General features: G+C 41.8%; 1 protein-coding gene across 1 annotated transcript in view; it reads right to left on the bottom strand.

Moving 5' to 3' along the window:
* Positions 1 to 1395: 1395 nt before the first annotated feature.
* Positions 1396 to 19813, bottom strand: part of LOC121582348 (calcium-binding protein 7) — a 43095-nt gene continuing 24677 nt past the window's right edge. Inside the window, exon 5 of the mRNA XM_041898076.1 lies at positions 1396 to 3565. Coding sequence (XP_041754010.1) covers positions 3441 to 3565 — 125 coding nt within the window. The 3' untranslated portion in view covers positions 1396 to 3440. The remainder of the gene's footprint in view (positions 3566 to 19813) is intronic.

Raw genomic sequence — 19813 nt, 5'->3', positions numbered from 1 at the left:
GCGCTCCCCCTAGGGGTAGGCAAGGGGGGGCCGCAAGGTTCACACAAAAAAAATTATAATAATATATAGTACAAAGGTTTGGACACACCTACTCATTCCAGGGTTTTTCTTTATTTTTACTATTTTCTACATTGTAGAATAATAGTGAAGGCATCAAACTATGAAATAACACATATGGAATCATGTAGTACCAAAAAAACGGTTAAACCAATCAAAATATATTTTATATTTGAGATTATTCAAATAGCCACCCTTTGCCTTGATTATATCTTTGCACACTCTTGGCATTCTCTCAACCAGCTTCACCTGGAATGCTTTTCCAACAGTATTGAAGGAGTTCCCACATATGCTGAGCACTTGTTGAATTCTAAATAAATCACAGACAGTGTCACCAGCAAAGCACCCCCACACACAGGCCTAATGTCCATTGCTCGTGTTTCTTGGCCCAAGCAAGTCTCGTCTTCTTATTGGTGTCCTTTAGTAGTGGTTTCTTTGCAGCAATTCGACCATGAAGGCCTGATTCACACGGTCTCTTCTGAATAGTTGATGTTGAGATGTGTCTGTTAATTGAACTCTGTGAAGCATTTATTTGGACTGAGGCTGGTAACTCTAATGAACTTATCCTCTGCAGCAGAGGTAACTCTGGGTCTTCCATTCCTGTGGCAGTCCTCATGATAGCCAGTTTCATCATAGCGCTTGATGGTTTTTGTGACGGCACTTGAAGAAACATTCAAAGTTCTTGAAATGTTCCGTGTTGACTGACCATGTCTTAAAGTAATGATGGACTGTTGTTTCTCTTTGCTTATTTGAGCTGTTCTTGCCATAACATGGACTTGGTCTTTTACCAAAAAGGGCTATCTTCTGTATACCTTGTCACAACACAACTGATTGGCTCAAACGCATTAAGAAGGAAAGAAATTCCACAAATTAACTTTTAACAAGGCACACCTGTTAATTGAAATGCATTCCAGGTGACTACCTCATGAAGCTGGTTGAGAGAATGCCAAGAGTGTGCAAAGCTGTCATCAAGGCAAAGGGTGGCTATTTGAAAATATATTTTGATTTGTGTAACACTTTTTTGGTTACTACATGATTCCATATGTGTTATTTCATAGTTTTGATGTCCTCACTATTATTCTACAATGTAAAAATAATTTTTAAAAACTTGAATGAGTAGCTCTGTCCAAACCTTTGACTGGTAGTGTCCGGGATGTTCCCCAATGCTGGAAGGGGGGCCCAGAGTGAAAACATTTGGGAACTCCTGAATAACACACCAATAATCAGTAGCCTTGACTTGTACACACTAGAACTTAAAACATTACAATACTCATGTCTTTTCCCTTAAAAACTACAGTATCCGTGCGATAGGTATAAAAACAACATTTGACCAGGCTATTACATTTGTGTTTGTTTATTGGACAACATGCATCCAGACATCACGTTTATAAATGTATATTTGATGTGGTGATGGATACTTATGTGCCATTACAGTGCATAGGATGAGATTACTGATGCTGAAAGAATGCCATAGAAAGTTCAACCAAAGGCAACAACAGACACTTGAAGGTTCACATGAGGGGTAATTTCCATTCTCCATGTCCATACAGTATACAGTATATTGCGTTAGTTTTTATTTGCAAGACATTGATTTCTGATAAGAAATACATTTGTTTGCAAGTTATTTTTCTATCAAGAATAGTTGATCCCTAAGACACGTTATTCTGAAATGATTGATAAGTGCATTTCCCCCAGCGTTTGACACAAAGTATCAGAGCTGCACTATGTTTGACTTGATGGCAATCACAGTCACATATAGAGAACAAATCTGCTTCATATGACAACACATTGAGGGACATGAATAAACATCAGATCAGCTCTCAACAAACTGTACATTAACATATTCTCCTCATTAATGCAATTTAACAGTGGTCATAATACAATATCAGTGCTTTAATATTTTTGGATGTATTGTCTATTACACTGGCTATTTCACGTTTGCACAAATGCATGTAATGTCAAATAGTTAATTCTCATATAAATATGAACAGATAACCGAGCAACATTTTGTCACCCTCATCAAGCTAGACTATTGCAAGCCCCATTCTTTTTCACTATTTGATATGCTATTTTCTGGTATGATATAGACTTGATTCAGTTTGTGATAAAAAAGTGTAAAATAATATATATATATATAGCATTTCATCAAAACGATAATTCAATTCTTCATATATGATAAAGAGAAAACATAGTTTTCTAAAAATAAATATGACAATAGAGCAATACGTAAAATGTAAGTACATGGCCATTAACAAATTACTAATTGTGTTAGAATGATGTTTCAGTAAACCTGGGAATCATACATTAGAACCTTAATTTTAAAAAAGCATGTTTACATTCTAAACAATAGCTGAATGTTGTTTTGGTGGACCATGTCAAAAGCAAAACAAAACATTTGTTTAAATGTCCTTTGAAATTGTCTCCACATTCACAGAATATAAATATTTACAGAAAACGTTAATGAACAATGTACTTTTTTGCAATAATAACTATCATTTGCATAATCATTTGAAGGTGAACACCACAGAGGAAGTACATATCCTATTACTTGGTATTATGTACATGTATATGTGCTGTGTGTTTAGAAGGAGAACTGGGGTGAGCCAGCCGTCGGAACAGTGACTCAAGACATAGAGATTGGCAGATGAATCTCAGGTTTGATGATGATAACTATTATTATCTGTGCCTACGAAATTCCCTCAAATCATATCTCCATATCGCTAATTTCATTCTCTACAATAGGTAGGCTACTGCAGCTGGTACTGTAGAGTTATACTGTGTATGTACTGTACATGTTCTTTATGTGCTGTTGAATAAAAATGTATGTAGAAAAAATGCCGTTGGTTACATGCTTTGCAACGGCAGGATGTAATGCCACATAATATACACTAGTAATGTCGATATATTTCAGACAACATGGTTACCAATAGAGCACAGACACTACTCATTTATCTCAGAGGAAATAGGAGGCTAATAAATGTACCTTGTGAATGGTATAGGGCAACATTATAGTGAGGTGAATCAAAGAGATTGTATAACTGCTTAATATTTGTTCTTTCTTTTTGTGTATGGTACAATGTGTTGGGTGGTAACCTTCAGAACATCTGAAACTAATGGTAAACGGTAAGCAAGACATTTAGTGCCTCAGGTTCCTGGCCTATATCCATTTGTCCAGTTGATAGTTTTGGTAACAGGGTGTTCGGTCTGTGCTCTGGCTCTAAATGGATCTCAGGACAGAATGGTCATTAAATATGTCTCTGGAAAAAATTACATGTTATTTAGGTTCCTTTTTGTCAGTTCAATTTGTCTATGCTTAGTCACTGGGTTGAGTGTGAAAGGATAAGGAAGAAAACAACCCGTCTGGTGGTGGAGGACAGGGCTTTCTACTTCATACCTCTACGAAGCATCTGGTTAGCTGCAATAAGCATTACGCTGATGATGAATGCAAAGGCGAAGGCACAAATCAGGCTCTTCCGCACACATGTGTGCTTCTGTTGTGTTGGGCTGGCTGTGAAGATAGAGAGAGAGAGAAAGTCAGAGAGAGTTATATACTGTATATATATATATATATATATATATATATATATATATATATATATATATATATATATATATATATATATATATATATATTATATATATATATATAGAGAGAGAGAAATAGAGCGAGAGAGAACGTCAGAGAGAGAAAACGACAGAGACATATATATACAGTGAGGGAAAAAAGTATTTGATCCCCTGCTGATTTTGTACGTTTGTCCACTGACAAAGAAATGATCAGTCTATAATTTTAATGGTAGGTTTATTTGAACAGTGAGAGACAGAATAAATAAATAAAAATCCAGAAAAAAGCATGTAAAAAATGTTATACATTTATTTGCATTTTAATGAGGGAAATAAGTATTTGACCCCTCTGCAAAACATTACTTAGTACTTGGTGGCAAAACCCTAGTTGGCAATCACAGAGGTCAGACGTTTCTTGTAGTTGGCCACCAGGTTTGCACACATCTCAGGAGGGATTTTGTCCCACTCCTCTTTGCAGATCTTCTCCAAGTCATTAAGGTATCGAGGCTGATGTTTGGCAACTCGAACCTTCAGCTCCCTCTACAGATTTTCTATGGAATTAAGGTCTGGAGACTGGCTAGGCCACTCCAGGATCTTAATGTGCCTCTTCTTGAGCCACTCCTTTGTTGCCTTGGCCGTGTGTTTTGGGTCATTGTCATGCTGGAATACACATCCACGACCCATTTTCAATGCCCTGGCTGAGGGAAGGAGGTTCTCATCCAAGATTTGATGGTACATGGCCCCATCCATCGTCCCTTTTGATGCAGTGAAGTTGTCCTGTCCCCTTAGCAGAAAAACACCCCCAAAGCATAATGTTTCCACCTCCATGTTTGACGGTGGGGATGGTGTTCTTGGGGTTATAGGCAGCATTCCTCCTCCTCCAAACACGGCGAGTTGAGTTGATGCCAAAGAGCTCCATTTTGGTCTCATCTGACCACAACACTTTCACCCAGTTCTCCTCTGAATCATTCAGATGTTCATTGGCAAACTTCAGACGGGCCTGTATATGTGCTTTCTTGAGCAGGGGGACCTTGAGGGCGCTGCAGGATTTCAGTCCTTCACGGCGTAGTGTGTTACCAATTGTTTTCTTGGTGACAATGGTCCCAGCTGCCTTGAGATCATTGACACGATCCTCCCGTGAAGTTCTGGGCTGATTCCTCACCGTTCTCATGATCATTGCAACTCCATGAGGTGAGATATTGCATGGAGCCCCAGGCTGAGGGAGATTGACAGTTATTTTGTGTTTCTTCCATTTGCGAATAATCGCAACAACTGTTGTCACCTTCTCACCAATCTGCTTGGCGATGGTCTTGTAGCCCATTCCAGCCTTGTGTAGGTCTACAATCTTGTCCCTGACATCCTTGGAGAGCTCTTTGGTCATGGCCATGGTGGTGATTTTTGGATCTGATTGATTGATTGCTTCTGTGGACAGGTGTCTTTTATACTGGTAACAAACTGAGATTAGGAGCTCTCCCTTTAGGAGTGTGCTCCTAAACTCAACTCGTTACCTGTATAAAAGACACCTGGAAGCCAAAAATCTTTCTGATTGAGAGGGGGTCAAATACTTATTTCCCTCATTAAAATGCAAATCAATTTATAACATTTTTGACATGAGTTTTTCTGGATTGTTTTGTTGTTATTCTGTCTCTCACTGTTCAAATAAACCTACCATTAAAATTATAGACTGATCATTTCTTTGTCAGTGGGCAAATGTACAAAATCAGCAGGGGATCAAATACTTTTTTCCCTCACTGTATACAGTGGGGGAAAAAAGTATTTAGTCAGCCACCAATTGTGCAAGTTCTCCCACTTAAAAAGATGAGAGAGGCCTGTAATTTTCATCATAGGTACACGTCAACTATGACAGACAAATTGAGAAATTTTTTCTCCAGAAAATCACATTGTAGGATTTTTAATGAATTTATTTGCAAATTATGGTGGAAAATAAGTATTTGGTCACCTACAAACAAGCAAGATTTCTGGCTCTCACAGACCTGTAACTTCTTCTTTAAGAGGCTCCTCTGTCCTCCACTCGTTACCTGTATTAATGGCACCTGTTTGAACTTGTTATCAGTATAAAAGACACCTGTCCACAACCTCAAACAGTCACACTCCAAACTCCACTATGGCCAAGACCAAAGAGCTGTCAAATGACACAAGAAACTAAATTGTAGACCTGCACCAGGCTGGGAAGACTGCATCTGCAATTGGTAAGCAGCTTGGTTTGAAGAAATCAACTGTGGGAGCAATTATTAGGAAATGGAAGACATACAAGACCACTGATAATCTCCCTCGATCTTGGGCTCCACGCAAGATCTCACCCCGTGGGGTCAAAATGATCACAAGAACGGTGAGCAAAAATCCCAGAACCACACGGGGGGACCTAGTGAATGACCTGCAGAGAGCTGGGACCAAAGTAACAAAGCCTACCATCAGTAACACACTACGCCGCCAGGGACTCAAATCCTGCAGTGCCAGACGTGTCCCCCTGCTTAAGCCAGTACATGTCCAGGCCCGTCTGAAGTTTGCTAGAGTGCATTTGGATGATCCAGAAGAGGATTGGGAGAATGTCATATGGTCAGATGAAACCAAAATAGAACTTTTTGGTAAAAACTCAACTCGTCGTGTTTGGAGGACAAAGAATGCTGAGTTGCATCCAAAGAACACCATACCTACTGTGAAGCATGGGGGGTGGAAACATCATGCTTTGGGGCTGTTTTTCTGCAAAGGGACCAGGATGACTGATCCGTGTAAAGGAAAGAATGAATGGGGCCATGTATCGTGAGATTTTGAGTGAAAACCTCCTTCCATCAGCAAGGGCATTGAAGATGAAACGTGGCTGGGTCTTTCAGCATGACAATGATCCCAAACACACCGCCCGGGCAACGAAGGAGTGGCTTCGTAAGAAGCATTTCAAGGTCCTGGAGTGGCCTAGCCAATCTCCAGATCTCAACCCCATAGAAAATCTTTGGAGGGAGTTGAAAGTCCGTGTTGCCCAAAGACAGCCCCAAAACATCACTGCTCTAGAGGAGATCTGCATGGAGGAATGGGCCAAAATACCAGCACATTGACCAAATACTTATTTTCCACCATAATTTGCAAATTAATTAATTAAAAATCCTACAATGTGATTTTCTGAAGAATTTTTTTTCTCATTTTGTCTGTCATAGTTGACATGTACCTATGATGAAAATTACAGGCCTCTCTCATCTTTTTAAGTGGGAGAACTTGCACAATTGGTGGTGTAGTGTATGGAGAATTATGACTTTGCTAATGTTTTCAAGTGGAACCTGAGAGGATGTTTATTCAGTTTCAGAGGGAGACGTTTTAGAGTGACACCTCATAGAACAGAGAAGTAGGTGATTGGACAGTAGAGGGAGCCACCCATATTTTGGGAAAGATTATAAGTACTGGGTTTGAACAAAGAACATTAGAGCAGACATATTATTTTCGGACACTGCTCTCCGGATGCTATAGACATCTGTAAACTTATGCTGAAATCTTGTGATATGAATAAAACTTATGATCAAAGCTCAGTATAAGCGACTCCTTTGTTACAGCATAATTAGCAACATTAACTCGACACTTCAAATGGCGACGAGTGATGAGGCGGTTTACGTCTCTACAGTGTTTCATTCATGAGCAACGAAGTGACTCTCGCTCAAGACGCCGGCTTATAAGGTGAGATTTCTCACGGTCTTGTGTGTGATTTCGTTCGTCTGCTTTTGGGTGTGTGCTGCTGTTGCTTTTATTGCTGCGAACGAGGGGTCTGGCCTAACCATTCTAAATTTGTTTGCACTGGTAAACAGCGCAAAAAGGGGGGAGTGTCTATAGAGATATTTTGCTTGAATAAGAGTTCAAGAACAATCGATTGAGAGGAATAAGGCCTAGGCATATGTATGTAACTTAGAACCGCTGTGAATCAACGGAAACCCTCATGGAGGTGATCTCTAGGATGGGCCAAAAATCCTAATAACGCGTTAGGTGAAGTTAGGTAAGCCCAAGGGGCTTGAGGCTGTGGTATATTGTGATTGTATGTCACCGCTCAGCTGGTGGTTGACGAATCATTTGATTGATGTGACCGCTCATTACAATTCCGGAGGGACCTCGTGGTAGCATAAATTTAGCAAACAAAATAATTTTACGACACGGCGGAGGGAGAAATGCTAAACGTGGCCTGCTAATAATGCTTCATGCTAAATGCTAATGCTAATTTATTCATGCTACATGCCAAGTTTGATGCGGGTTATGTTCGATATTTTTTCCTTGGTGGTCCATTGGAATGGGTCGAGCCACCAATATCGTGTTTAGATAGTTTGGGTTTGGTGCCTGATGTTTTGTGAGCTCTGTTAAGTGTTATTGTTTGTCTATAAGGGTAAAGGAGAGGAAGGATAGCGGGACTGCTAACGTTCTGTTGTCTGGAGTGAAGAGAGCTGAGAGAGAGCCCCTTCCACTGTGAAATCGTAGTGATGAATGTACTGCGCATGCGTGTGATTTTATGTCTCTAGAGTGACGTAGGGGTAAATAGGTCACTCCTCTGCTACACTGTGCTGTGGGGAGGCGCAGACAAACGAAGGAACAAAAGACATAGAGATTTAGAGTCTAATGGTGTATTCTGGTTGTTACATCGGCTGTTGTTTGAAGATGAAACTGTTTTCTTGAGACCTATTGAATTGATAAATTAGAGATATGTTGACGGATTAAAATAAATAAAATAAAATGTTATTGAGTTACTTATAATATTCCTGAGTTAAGTTTTTGCTTATTTCTTAGCGCGAATGTGACTAGAGGAATATTAAATGGTTGAAATAACTCAGTGACTGCATAAACTACTAAATTCTTGTCTGTTTGTTTGTTCTTTTGTGATATGAGAGACGATAAGAGGAACGAGAGGAGAGAGAGAGAGAGAGCGGAAGTGCTGACGTGTACATCACGTGACAGGGTGTGACGCGACAGAGTCTGCTGCACCGGATCTCGTTAGAAATCAGGCTAGTGCTGTTTTGTTTACAAAAACCTTCCCCTACAGGATATTTGATGTTATGACAATTTGACAAGGACTTGGCAAAAGACTGATCAATTGATGAAAATAAAAATTGCGTATTGGAGTTTTTGTGCATGAGTGGGTTTGATTAGAGTTGTGTTGGGAATCGAGTACTGACATTATTCTGTAAAATTAAGATAATTGGGTGCTTATTAAGCAATGGGATTTATGAGTACTGTAGTGTTGCTGGATTATAGGTATTTTCTTTTTGGATTGCTCTGAAGTTGTCTACTTTCCTGTACTTTCCTGATTGGATGTGGTAAGATTGCCACTAATCAATAATTTGGTAAAATAAAATATAAAAAATTGTTTTTGATTATTCATAAATTTATTGATTAGTTGTTTAATTGGAAGGAAGAAAAAATAATAATTATTTTTGAATATTCATAATTGTATTGATTAATTTTTAATTATTTAGATTTTTAAAAAAGTTTTATTTTAGTTTATATTAATAATTAAAGGGAGGACACTATAAGCTATATATTCTAAAATAGAAAATAATTTACAATAAAGGAATATAAAATAGTTGTTACAAGGGGGAAAAAGGACATAAGAACTATGAAAGTAATTACACCTGTTGATATAGTTGAAAATAGTAAACATTGAAATACCATTAACTAAAGGTTATCTGGAAAAGGGAATAAAAGTTGGCTTGACATTGAACAACCATAGCCAGTGGAAGGGACTCTTAACCCTGACGTCATCAACATAATGAAAGTGCTTCTGTCAATTCATAAAGCAGATCAAAAGAAAGGGAAAAAAGGGGTGATGGATGTTTGAAGAAGAAGAATACAAGATATTTCAGTTCTGATGAAAGCAAAGATGAAGACAAAGATAAAGAGTGGGAGAGTAAAGGTGCTTCATATTCAAGAGGATTTTATCCAACAATGATTAGCAAAGAAGAAATAGAAAGAGATATAGACTGAAGTGTATTATGCCTGGATAAGGGGAATAATTTAGAAGAGACAACGAGAACTGGAACAACAACTCAAGAAGCTGAAGATACAGAAGAGAAGAAAAAACTGCTAAGAAAAGGATCCCAAGAATTTGAGAAAAAAATATACATTGAGGCCAAGGAAAGAGGGCACTAGTAAGAAAATGATGCCGGTGATCATTCGAGGTCAAAACTTAGAATATAAGCCTTTGCAAAGTACCGATATGTCAGATATACTTGAGAAGCTGCCTACTCTTCAAGATGGAGCCTATCCTTGGATTTCAAAATTGGAAGAAATTACAGTGGGAACACAGTCTGCTATAGGAGACATTAAGAGACTTTTGGCTAATCTCCTGGGGATTCCAGGTATGGAAGAAATTTTTCAGAGAGCGGGACTCAATAGATATGTGGGGACTGCAGTGAACGACCCTGAATTGTTGGCTGCAAGTAGGAATCGTCTGTGGAGAGCATTGAAAGATACATTTCCAACAAATGTGCATCCTGATAACATTCTGATTGATCCACTAGGACAACAAGAAAATCCGAGAGCCTATGTGTCAAGAGTCCATCAAGTGTGGAGAAATATTACTGGAAATGATCCAGATGTGAGTCAAATTGAGCAGTCAATTTTGAGAGCTAAATTGCAGATGGGACTGCCCTCACCAGTAAGGAGTAAACTGGCAGAGGTGGTTGGACTTGGAAGCATGACAAAAGGCGTCTATACAGATCATATAGCCCATCAAGTGGATTTGTACAGAAAAAATGAACACAACCAGAAAGAACAGGACCAAGAAACTCTCAGAAAACTCAATCAAATACAGCTGGGGGAGAAGAAGAAGGAGAAGAAAAGCTTTGGTTATGAAGGATCAGAGTGAACCAAATCAACAATCACTGCTACAGCTTCAACTGAACAAGGTCAAATGCAATTGTACCAGCCACAACTAGAGGTAAAAGTTGTTATCATATCCATAGATAGTTTCTGGAAAGAGGGAATTTCAGAGGAAGATACAGGAGCAAGTGAAGATCATCTGGAGGACAGGTGAACCCTTAAAGGAGCAAGGATTCTAGAGTGCCTAGAAAATCCGAAGGGGGGTGTCAGCTGGTAGCACCAATTAGGGAAGATATCCAACAATTGAAGTGAAAACAAAGGACTATGAGAAGGGATAGCGGAGCTGCTTTCACCTGTGTTCGGCCTGAAGATGCTACACATCTCCCTATGTCCAATCAACTCATTAGGACAATCGGATTCGAGGGAGTAAAACAGCTGATTCCTCTTACGGAACCAATTGAGCTCTGCTATAAAAATCAAAAAATTACAATACCCATACTGGTATCAGAACATATAGCTATTGCATTGTTGAGAAGAGATGCTTTGTGTAAGTTAAACTGTACAATAAGATGTACACCAGACGGCTGCCTGGTAGAATATTTTTTAAAGGAGGCTAAGGTTAGGAGAAAGATTTATAAAAGAGTATGGTTTTTGGGAATCATATTTGCTTGAAAAGACAATCTGTCTGAAAAATAATGTTAAAAGGGGTGACTGTTATTCTTGGTTACATTCCTACACCAAGAGGGGAAGAGATTTCAAACTAGGCTAAAAGATGTTCAATCGTTTGCCAAGTCTGTGTGTAAAGAAGTCAGAAGCAGGTGGGGACTTCCTGATCACATATTCTAATATTAGTGGTAAAGGCTTTTGTGAATAAATCAGTGAAATGGGTTTTTGAAAAAGTTAGGAGAAAAGTCAGATTAAAAAGTTAAGAGAACTAGGGTTGAAGGAACTCTAGGACAGTTAGCTAAGTTTCAATGTTAGTTAGTAGTACGAGAGAGAGAACTAGTGTTATAGATGCATTGAAGAATATAAGGGATGCATTTGGTAGATCTGAAGGAGCTGGATGGTCAGCGAAGACTTGGTTGCAAGATCAGTTAGGCCCAGTGGGAGCAGTGATGGTTCAGATTTTAGTAGCAGCTCTGATACCGTTGTGTGTGATGTTTTGCTTTTGTACTTTGTTACTGACCTTTGCGAAAGCTATGATATTGAGATGGGTTGGAGTTGTGATGCCTGGAGACAACACTCAGATGCCGTTGTTGACTGTTCCTGATCTGGATGAAGATGGACAAGTGGGACTGGATGGAGTATTGATGGATAAATATCCATTTTGATTATTTGATCATTTTTCAAATGTTTTTCAATATTAGTGTGATTTTAGTATTTTGTTATGAATCAAAGGGGGGAAATAGAATAATGTGATTCATTTTATATATCATTTTTATATTCTTAGTTGATATTGATGTTTTAATTTGAATGTGTTGTTTTGCAAAAGATACTGTTTGGTCTTTTTTTTTCTTCCAGAAGCATATGGGGGAATATGTAGAGATTGAAATACTCAAACAAGGACAATATGAAGGGACTGGAGGAAATGGAACAAGGAAGGTGTGGAAAGGTTCCGATTCCATCATCGAAGATGCATTGGAAGTCGACACTGCTGAGGAAATGAAGTGTAGTGGACTACATTCCAGTGTCTGCAATGAAATAAAGACATATTTGCATGTGTAATACATAATTTGTGTCCTATTCTTAGGTATTAATTTTTGTAGAATGATATTTGATGTTATTGGATACATGTGGGGATCTCAGATGTTTTTGTTTATTTCGTGGAAGCTTAGGGACATGGAGTCTAGGCAGGGATAGAGATAATCCACAGTAGGGTTCGATGGGTCGACCAGCCTGAGAGTGGACATTTTGGATAGTATTTTGTTTGCTGGGGCTTTCATGTGTATTTAATGGCATTATAGTTTCAAATGCATTGATAAAGATTTATGAATTGATCTGGAGTACTTAAGTGGTTGCCTGGGGCAGAGGGGCCGTGAGAGAATTTTACTGTCTTGATTGATGGATGGATATTTGGAAAGAAGGCTGCCAGACAGGTTTTTCGCTCTCACACTCCATAAAGATTTGTTCATAATTCATAGTAATGTATGCACACTCCATAAAGATTTGTTATATTTCATAGAAAGGTATTTACACTCAATAGAAAAATGTTTTTGGTTTATTGTTAAAGATACTCAATAAGATAAATTGTTACTTGTCATAATCCTATTCTTTTTGTTTTCGAGACTTTTAGTTAGTCTCGAAGGGGGGAAATATGTAGTGTATGGAGAATTATGACTTTGCTAATGTTTTCAAGTGGAACCTGAGAGGATGTTTATTCAGTTTCAGAGGGAGACGTTTTAGAGTGACACCTCATAGAACAGAGAAGTCTGTTTGTTGGAGACAGGTGATTGGACAGTAGAGGGAGCCACCCATATTTTGGGAAAGATTATAAGTACTGGGTTTGAACAAAGAACATTAGAGCAGACATATTCTTTTCGGACACTGCTCTCCGGATGCTATAGACATCTGTAAACTTATGCTGAAATCTTGTGATATGAATAAAACTTATGATCAAAGCTCAGTATAAGCGGACTCCTTTGTTACAGCATAATTAGCAACATTAACTCGACACTACAGTGGCTGACTAAATACTTTTCCCCCCACTGTATATATACAGTATATATACAGTTGAAGTCAGAAGTTTACATACACTTAGGTTGGAGTCATTAAAACTCTTTTTTCAACCACTCCACAAATTTCTTGTTAACAAACTATAGTTTTGGCAAGTCGGTTAGGACATTTACTTTGTGCATGACACAAGTAATTTTTCCAACAATTGTTTACAGACAGATTATTTCACTTATAATTCACTGTATCACAATTCCAGTGGGTCAGAAGTTTACATACATTAAGTTGACTGTGCCTTTAAACAGCTTGGAAAATTCCAGAAAATGATGTCATGGCTTTAGAAGCTTCTGATAGGCTAATTGACATCATTTGAGTCAATTGGAGGTGTACCTGTGGATGTATTTCAAGGCCTACCTTCAAACTCAGTGCCTCTTTGCTTGAAATCAGCCAAGACCTCAGAAAAAATATTGTAGACCTCCATAAGTCTGGTTCATCCTTGGGAGCAATTTCCAAACGCCTGAAGGTACCACGTTCATCTGTACAAACAATAGTACGCAAGTATAAACACCATGGGACAACGCAGCCGTCATACCGCTCAGGAAGGAGATGCGTTCTGTCTCCTAGAGATGACCGTACTTTGATGCGAAAAGTGCAAATCAATCCCAGAACAACAGCAAAGGACCTTGTGAAGATGCTGGAGGAAACAGGTACAAAGTATCTATATCCACAGTAAAACGAGTCCTATATCGACATAACCTGACAGGCCGCTCAGCAAGGAAGAAGCCACTGCTCCAAAACCGCCATAAAAAAGCCAGACTACGGTTTGCAACTGCACATGGGGACAAAGATCGTACTTGTTGGAGAAATGTCCTCTGGTCTGATGAAACAAAAATAGAACTGTTTGGCCATAATGGCCATCGTTATGTTTGGAGGAAAAAGGGGGCACTTGCAAGCCAAAGAACACCATCCCAACCGTGAAGCACGGGGGTGGCAGCATCATGCTGTGGGGGTGCTTTGCTGCAGGAGGGACTGGTGTACTTCATAAAATAGATGGCATCATGAGGAAGGAAAATTATGTGGATATATTGAAGCAACATCTCAAGACATCAGTCAGGAAGTTAAAGCTTGGTCGCAAATGGGTCTTCCAAATTGACATTGACCCCAAGCATACTTCTAAAGTTTTGGGAAAATGGCATAAGGACAACAAAGTCAAGGTATTGGAGTGGCCATCACAAAGCCCTGACCTCAATCCTATAGAACATTCGTGGGCAGAACTGAAAAAGCGTGTGCAAGCAAGGAGGCCTACAAACCTGACTCCGTTACACCAGCTCTGTCAGGAGGAATGGGCCAAAATTCACCCAACTTATTGTAGGAAGCTTGTGGAAGGCTACCCGAAATGTTTGACCCAAGTTAAACAATGTAAAGGCAATGCTACCAGATACTAATTGACTGTATGTAAACTTCTGACACACTGGGAATGTGATGAAAGAAATAAAAGCTGAAATAAATAATTATCTCTACTATTATTCTGACATGTCACATTCTTCAAATAAAGTGGTGATCCTAACTGACCTACGACAGGGAATTTTTTACTAGGATTAAATGTCAAGAATTGTGAAAAACTGAGTTTAAATATATTTGGCTAAGGTGTATGTAAACTTCCGACTTCAACTATATATATATATATATATAGAGAGAGAGAGAGAGAGAGAGAGCGAGAGAGAGAGATGCCATCAAAACCATAATATCTCAGCAAAACGATAAATTTGCTTATTTAACAAGTGTTGAATTTCATGTTGTATAATTACACAAAATCGGAATAGTTCCATGCCTGATATTAGTGTACATTCGTTTTGTTGTTGTAAGTGCTCTTTTTAATGTCGCACACTTACTTCTCCTTCTGTTTTCCCCCTCAAACATCCCCTGCCCCCCTTACCTCTTCCCTGTCTACTGTACCCATGTGGAAGAGGTAGGTTACTGAAAAATTGTCCCATGAAAATCATAATCAATCCTATATGTTAAAAAACTTATGAGTTTCAATGGTCACTGACAGTGTATTATAATGGTCTCCCACCAACATATTGGGATATTCATGTATTTCAGTCATTTATTAACTTTTTATCTGTTGAGTTGTGAGTGCTTTACATTTTAGTCATTTAGCAGACGCTCTTATCCAGAGCGACTTACAGGAGCAATTAGGGTTAAGTGCCTTGCTCAATGGCACATCGACAGATTTTTCACCTAGTTGGCTCGGGGATTAGAACCAGCGACCTTTCGGTTACTGGCACAACGCTCTTAACCACTAAGCTACCTGCTTGCTGTAGTGCTACCTAACCACTGTACTTTCTACTGTAGGCTACATGTCATCATTGGGCAAGCATGGCTACTCCTGTCCCCTTTTGTTGTTCATTGGTACTTTGCAGGGGATTTTTTGTGTATAAGGGCAGCACAGCATTTGTTTATGGAAGTTTTTCCTGTCATTATCAGGTATGTCATGTGTTTTTGTTTGTTAAGATCATTTAGATGATATTTTACTGTTAGTAGTTTGCAAGTTCACATCACATACTGTACATAATGCCTGACTGTCACTGAGAAAGTCGTCTAGCCTAGGTCAACAGGCTATACTGTACATTGCATTTACCTTATATTGTACTGTTATGTGAAACGAGATTATTGTTATTTTTCCCTGTCTACTGTACCCATGTGGAAGAGAGGAGTTTGGCGTTTTAGGGCAACACAGCATTTGTTTCTGGAAGTTTTTCCTGTCATTATCAGAGAATAAAAGATCAAAACCAACCCTGATCCTTTGGTCATACACTATATGTACAAAAGTATGTGGACACCCCTTCAAATTAGTGGATACGGCAGGTGTATAGAATCGAGCACACAGCCATGCAATCTCCATCGACAAACATTGGCAGTAGAATGGCCTTACTGAAGAGTTCAGTGACTTTCAACGTGGCACCATCATAGGATGCCACCTTTCCAACAAGTCATTTCGTCAAATTTCTGCTCTGCAGGGGCTGCCCCGGTCAACTGTGAGTGCTGTTATTGTGAAGTGGAAACGTCTAGGAGCAACAACGGCTCAACCGTGAAGTGGTTGGCCACTCAAGCTCACAGAACGGGACCACCGAGTGCTGAAGAGCGTAAAAATCGTCTGTCCTCGGTTGCAACACTCACTACTGAGTTTCAAACTGCCACTGGAAGCAACGTCAGCACAATAACTATTCGTCAGGAGCTTCATGAAATGGGTTTCCATGGCCAAGCAGCCGCACACAAGCCTAAGATCACCATGCGCAATGCCAACCGTCGGCTGGAGTGGTGTAAAGCTCGCCGACATTGGACACTGGAGCAGTGGAAACGCGTTCTCTGGAGTGATGAATCACTCTTCACCATCTGGCAGTCCGATGGACAAATCTGGGTTTGGCGGATGCCAGGAGAACGCTACCTGCCCCAATGCATAGTGCCAACTGTCAAGTTTGGTGGAGGAGGAATAATGATCTGTGCTTCCAACTTTGTGGCAACAGTTTGAGGAAGGCCCTTTCTTGTTTCAGCATGACAATGCCCATGTGCTCAAAGCGAGGTCCATACAGAAACGGTTTCTTGAGATTGGTGTGGAATAACTTGACTAGCCTGCACAGAGCCCTGACCTCAACCCCATCGAACACCTTTGGGATGAATTGGAACGCCGACTGCGAGCTAGGCCTAATCGCCTGACATCAGTGCCCGACCTCGCTAATGCTCTTGTGGCTGAATGGAAGCAAGTCCCCGCAGCAATGTTTCAACATCTAGTGGATAGCCTTCCCAGAATAGTGGAGGCTGTTATAGCAGCAAAGGGGGGACAAACTCCATATTAATGCCCATAATTCTGGAATGAGATGTTCGACGAGCAGGTGTCCACATACTTCTGGTCATGTAGTATTTGTAAGCGGATCAAAACATAACGCAGAGGCAATCTACACCAGTCACACTTGGTGCCGTGTCCATTCGGATCTACAAGATCATCCCTTGCATGATTGCCGGGTTGCTCCATCACCACCGGACTCCCCTAATCTCTCCGCTAGTCGGCCGTCTGCGCTCCACTGTATGTGCGAGTCTATGCACGGGATGTACAGCGCATTTAGGCACGAGACAGAGACATTCACTACTTTGTTTGGTGTTTACTACCACATTTTGTTTATGAAAGTTATTGATCTACAGTGTCAGAGATATTTTATCACGGCAGATATGAGTTTTTCTCAAGCTTTCAATGTGTTTTTGCATGTGAACGTGCATACTGAATATTTCATTTCTGATCTGCTGTCACGATCGTCTAGAACAGATGAGGACCAAGGCGCAGCGTTGCAGGCAAACATACTCTTTAATTAGAGACACGATGAAAAAACAACACACGATACGTGACAGTTCACGGTCTAACATAAACAGACTAGAAACAAGAACCCACAAACACTAAGGGAAAGACAGACAGTTTAAATATGGCTCCCAATCAGAGACAACCAGCACCAGCTGACACTCGTTGCCTCTGATTGGGAGTCACTCAGGCCAACATAGAAATACAAACTAGAACTCCCAACATAGCAATAGAATACATAGAATTACACACCCTGGCTCAACATAACAGTGTCCCCAGAGCCAGGGCGTGACAGTACCCCCCCCTAAAGGCGCGGACTCCGACCGCGCCAACTAAATACCACAGGGGAGGGACCGGGTGGGCACTCCGCCTTGGCGGCGGATCCGGCTCCGGGCCTGATCCCCACTCCCTCTCCAACCCCCCAAAGTACCCCTGGTCCGGTCTGGCCCCACTGGCCGGAGCTGGACTGCACACTGATGGAGCGGATTGCTCTAGCTCCGGCGTAACGCATCTGACCGGTGCCGACCAGGCACCAGTGGAACAGGCACGGGCCGTGCCGGACCGACGACGCACACCACTGGCTTGGTGTGGGGAACAGGCACGGGCCGTGCTGGACTGACGACGCACACCACTGGCTTGGTGTGGGGGAGCAGGAGCGGGCCGGACAGGGCTGACGAAACGCACCACTGACTTGGTGCGGGAGCAGGAACGGGCCGGACAGGGCTGACGCAAAACGCACCACTGACTTGGTGCGGGGAGCAGGAACAGGCCGGGCCGAAGCTGGCGACGCGCACCGTAGACTTGGTGCGGGGAGCAGGAACGGGCCGAGCCGGGCTGACGGGCGCACCACTGACTTGGTGCGTGGAGCAGGAACGGGCCGAGCTGGGCTGACGAACCGCACCACTGACTTGGTGCGGGGAGCAGGAGCGGGCCGGACCGGGCTGGCGGGCGCACCACTGACTTGGTGCGTGGAGCAGGAACGGGCCGAGCCGGGCTGACGAAGCGCACCACTGACTTGGTGCGGGGAGCAGGAGCGGGCCGGACCGGGCTGACGAAGCGCACCACTGACTTGGTGCGGGGAGCAGGAACGGGCCGAGCCGGGCTGACGAAGCGCACCACTGACTTGGTGCGGGGAGCAGGAGCGGGCCGGACCGGGCTGACGAAGCGCACCACTGACTTGGTGCGGGGAGCAGGAACGGGCCGAGCCGGGCTGACAAAGCGCACCACTGACTTGGTGCGAGGGACAGGAACAGGCCGGACCGTACTGGGGACACACACCACTGGCCCTATGCAGGGATCAGGAACGGGCCGGACCGGACTGGTAACACACCCCAGTACCTCTCGCCGTGCCTCCACACTTTCCTTCCCCTTTAACACCAGTGGCCCCCGTAACCTGGCGGCCTCCTCTGCCGACCCGCTGGACCGCTCTATCGCGGCCTCCTGCTGCCCAGACGTCCACGTCGTGAGCCCCCCCCTAAAAAATTTCTGGGCGGCTCTCCTCTTGGACCAGGCCTCCATGTCTCTAGCCAGACACTCACTCCACTGCTTCAAAGTCCAACCTTTCTGCTCCTCACTTGGCTTGGCCCAGTCGAGACTCTTACTCCACTGCTCCATAGACCAACCTCTCTGCTCTTCACGCTGCTTGGTCCTGTCTTGGTGGGTTCTTCTGTCACGATCGTCTAGAACAGATGAGGACCAAGGCGCAGCGTTGCAGGCAAACATACTCTTTAATTAGAGACACAATGAAAAAACAACACACGATACGTGACAGTTCACGGTCTAACATAAACAGACTAGAAACAAGAACCCACAAACACAAAGGGAAAGACAGACAGTTTAAATATGGCTCCCAATCAGAGACAACCAGCACCAGCTGACACTCGTTGCCTCTGATTGGGAGTCACTCAGGCCAACATAGAAATACAAACTAGAACTCCCAACATAGCAATAGAATACATAGAATTACACACCCTGGCTCAACATAACAGTGTCCCCAGAGCCAGGGCGTGACATCTGCAAACAGTATTGGGTATTTTGCTTTATTCCATTTACTCTATTGATAGCCTATGCTTTTTTATTTTCTGATCTTTGCATATGAAAGACATAATCTCCATCATGCACTATTCCAGTGACACTTACAACTGAGCCCTGATAGTCAGAACGCATCAGTTGGATATGGGAGAGGTCGTCCAGTTGTTCCATCTGGGTATGGGAGAGGTCATCCAGTTGTTCCATCTGGGTATGGGAGAGGTCGTCCAGTTGTTACATCTGGGTATGGGAGAGGTCATCCAGCTGTTCCATCTGGGTATGGGAGAGGTCATCCAGTTGTTCCATCTGGGTATGGGAGAGGTCGTCCAGTTGTTACAT

This window comes from Coregonus clupeaformis, chromosome 15 (assembly GCF_020615455.1).
Source record: "Coregonus clupeaformis isolate EN_2021a chromosome 15, ASM2061545v1, whole genome shotgun sequence".
Taxonomy (NCBI): domain Eukaryota; kingdom Metazoa; phylum Chordata; class Actinopteri; order Salmoniformes; family Salmonidae; genus Coregonus; species Coregonus clupeaformis.
This window is presented reverse-complemented; position numbering and strand designations above follow the sequence as displayed.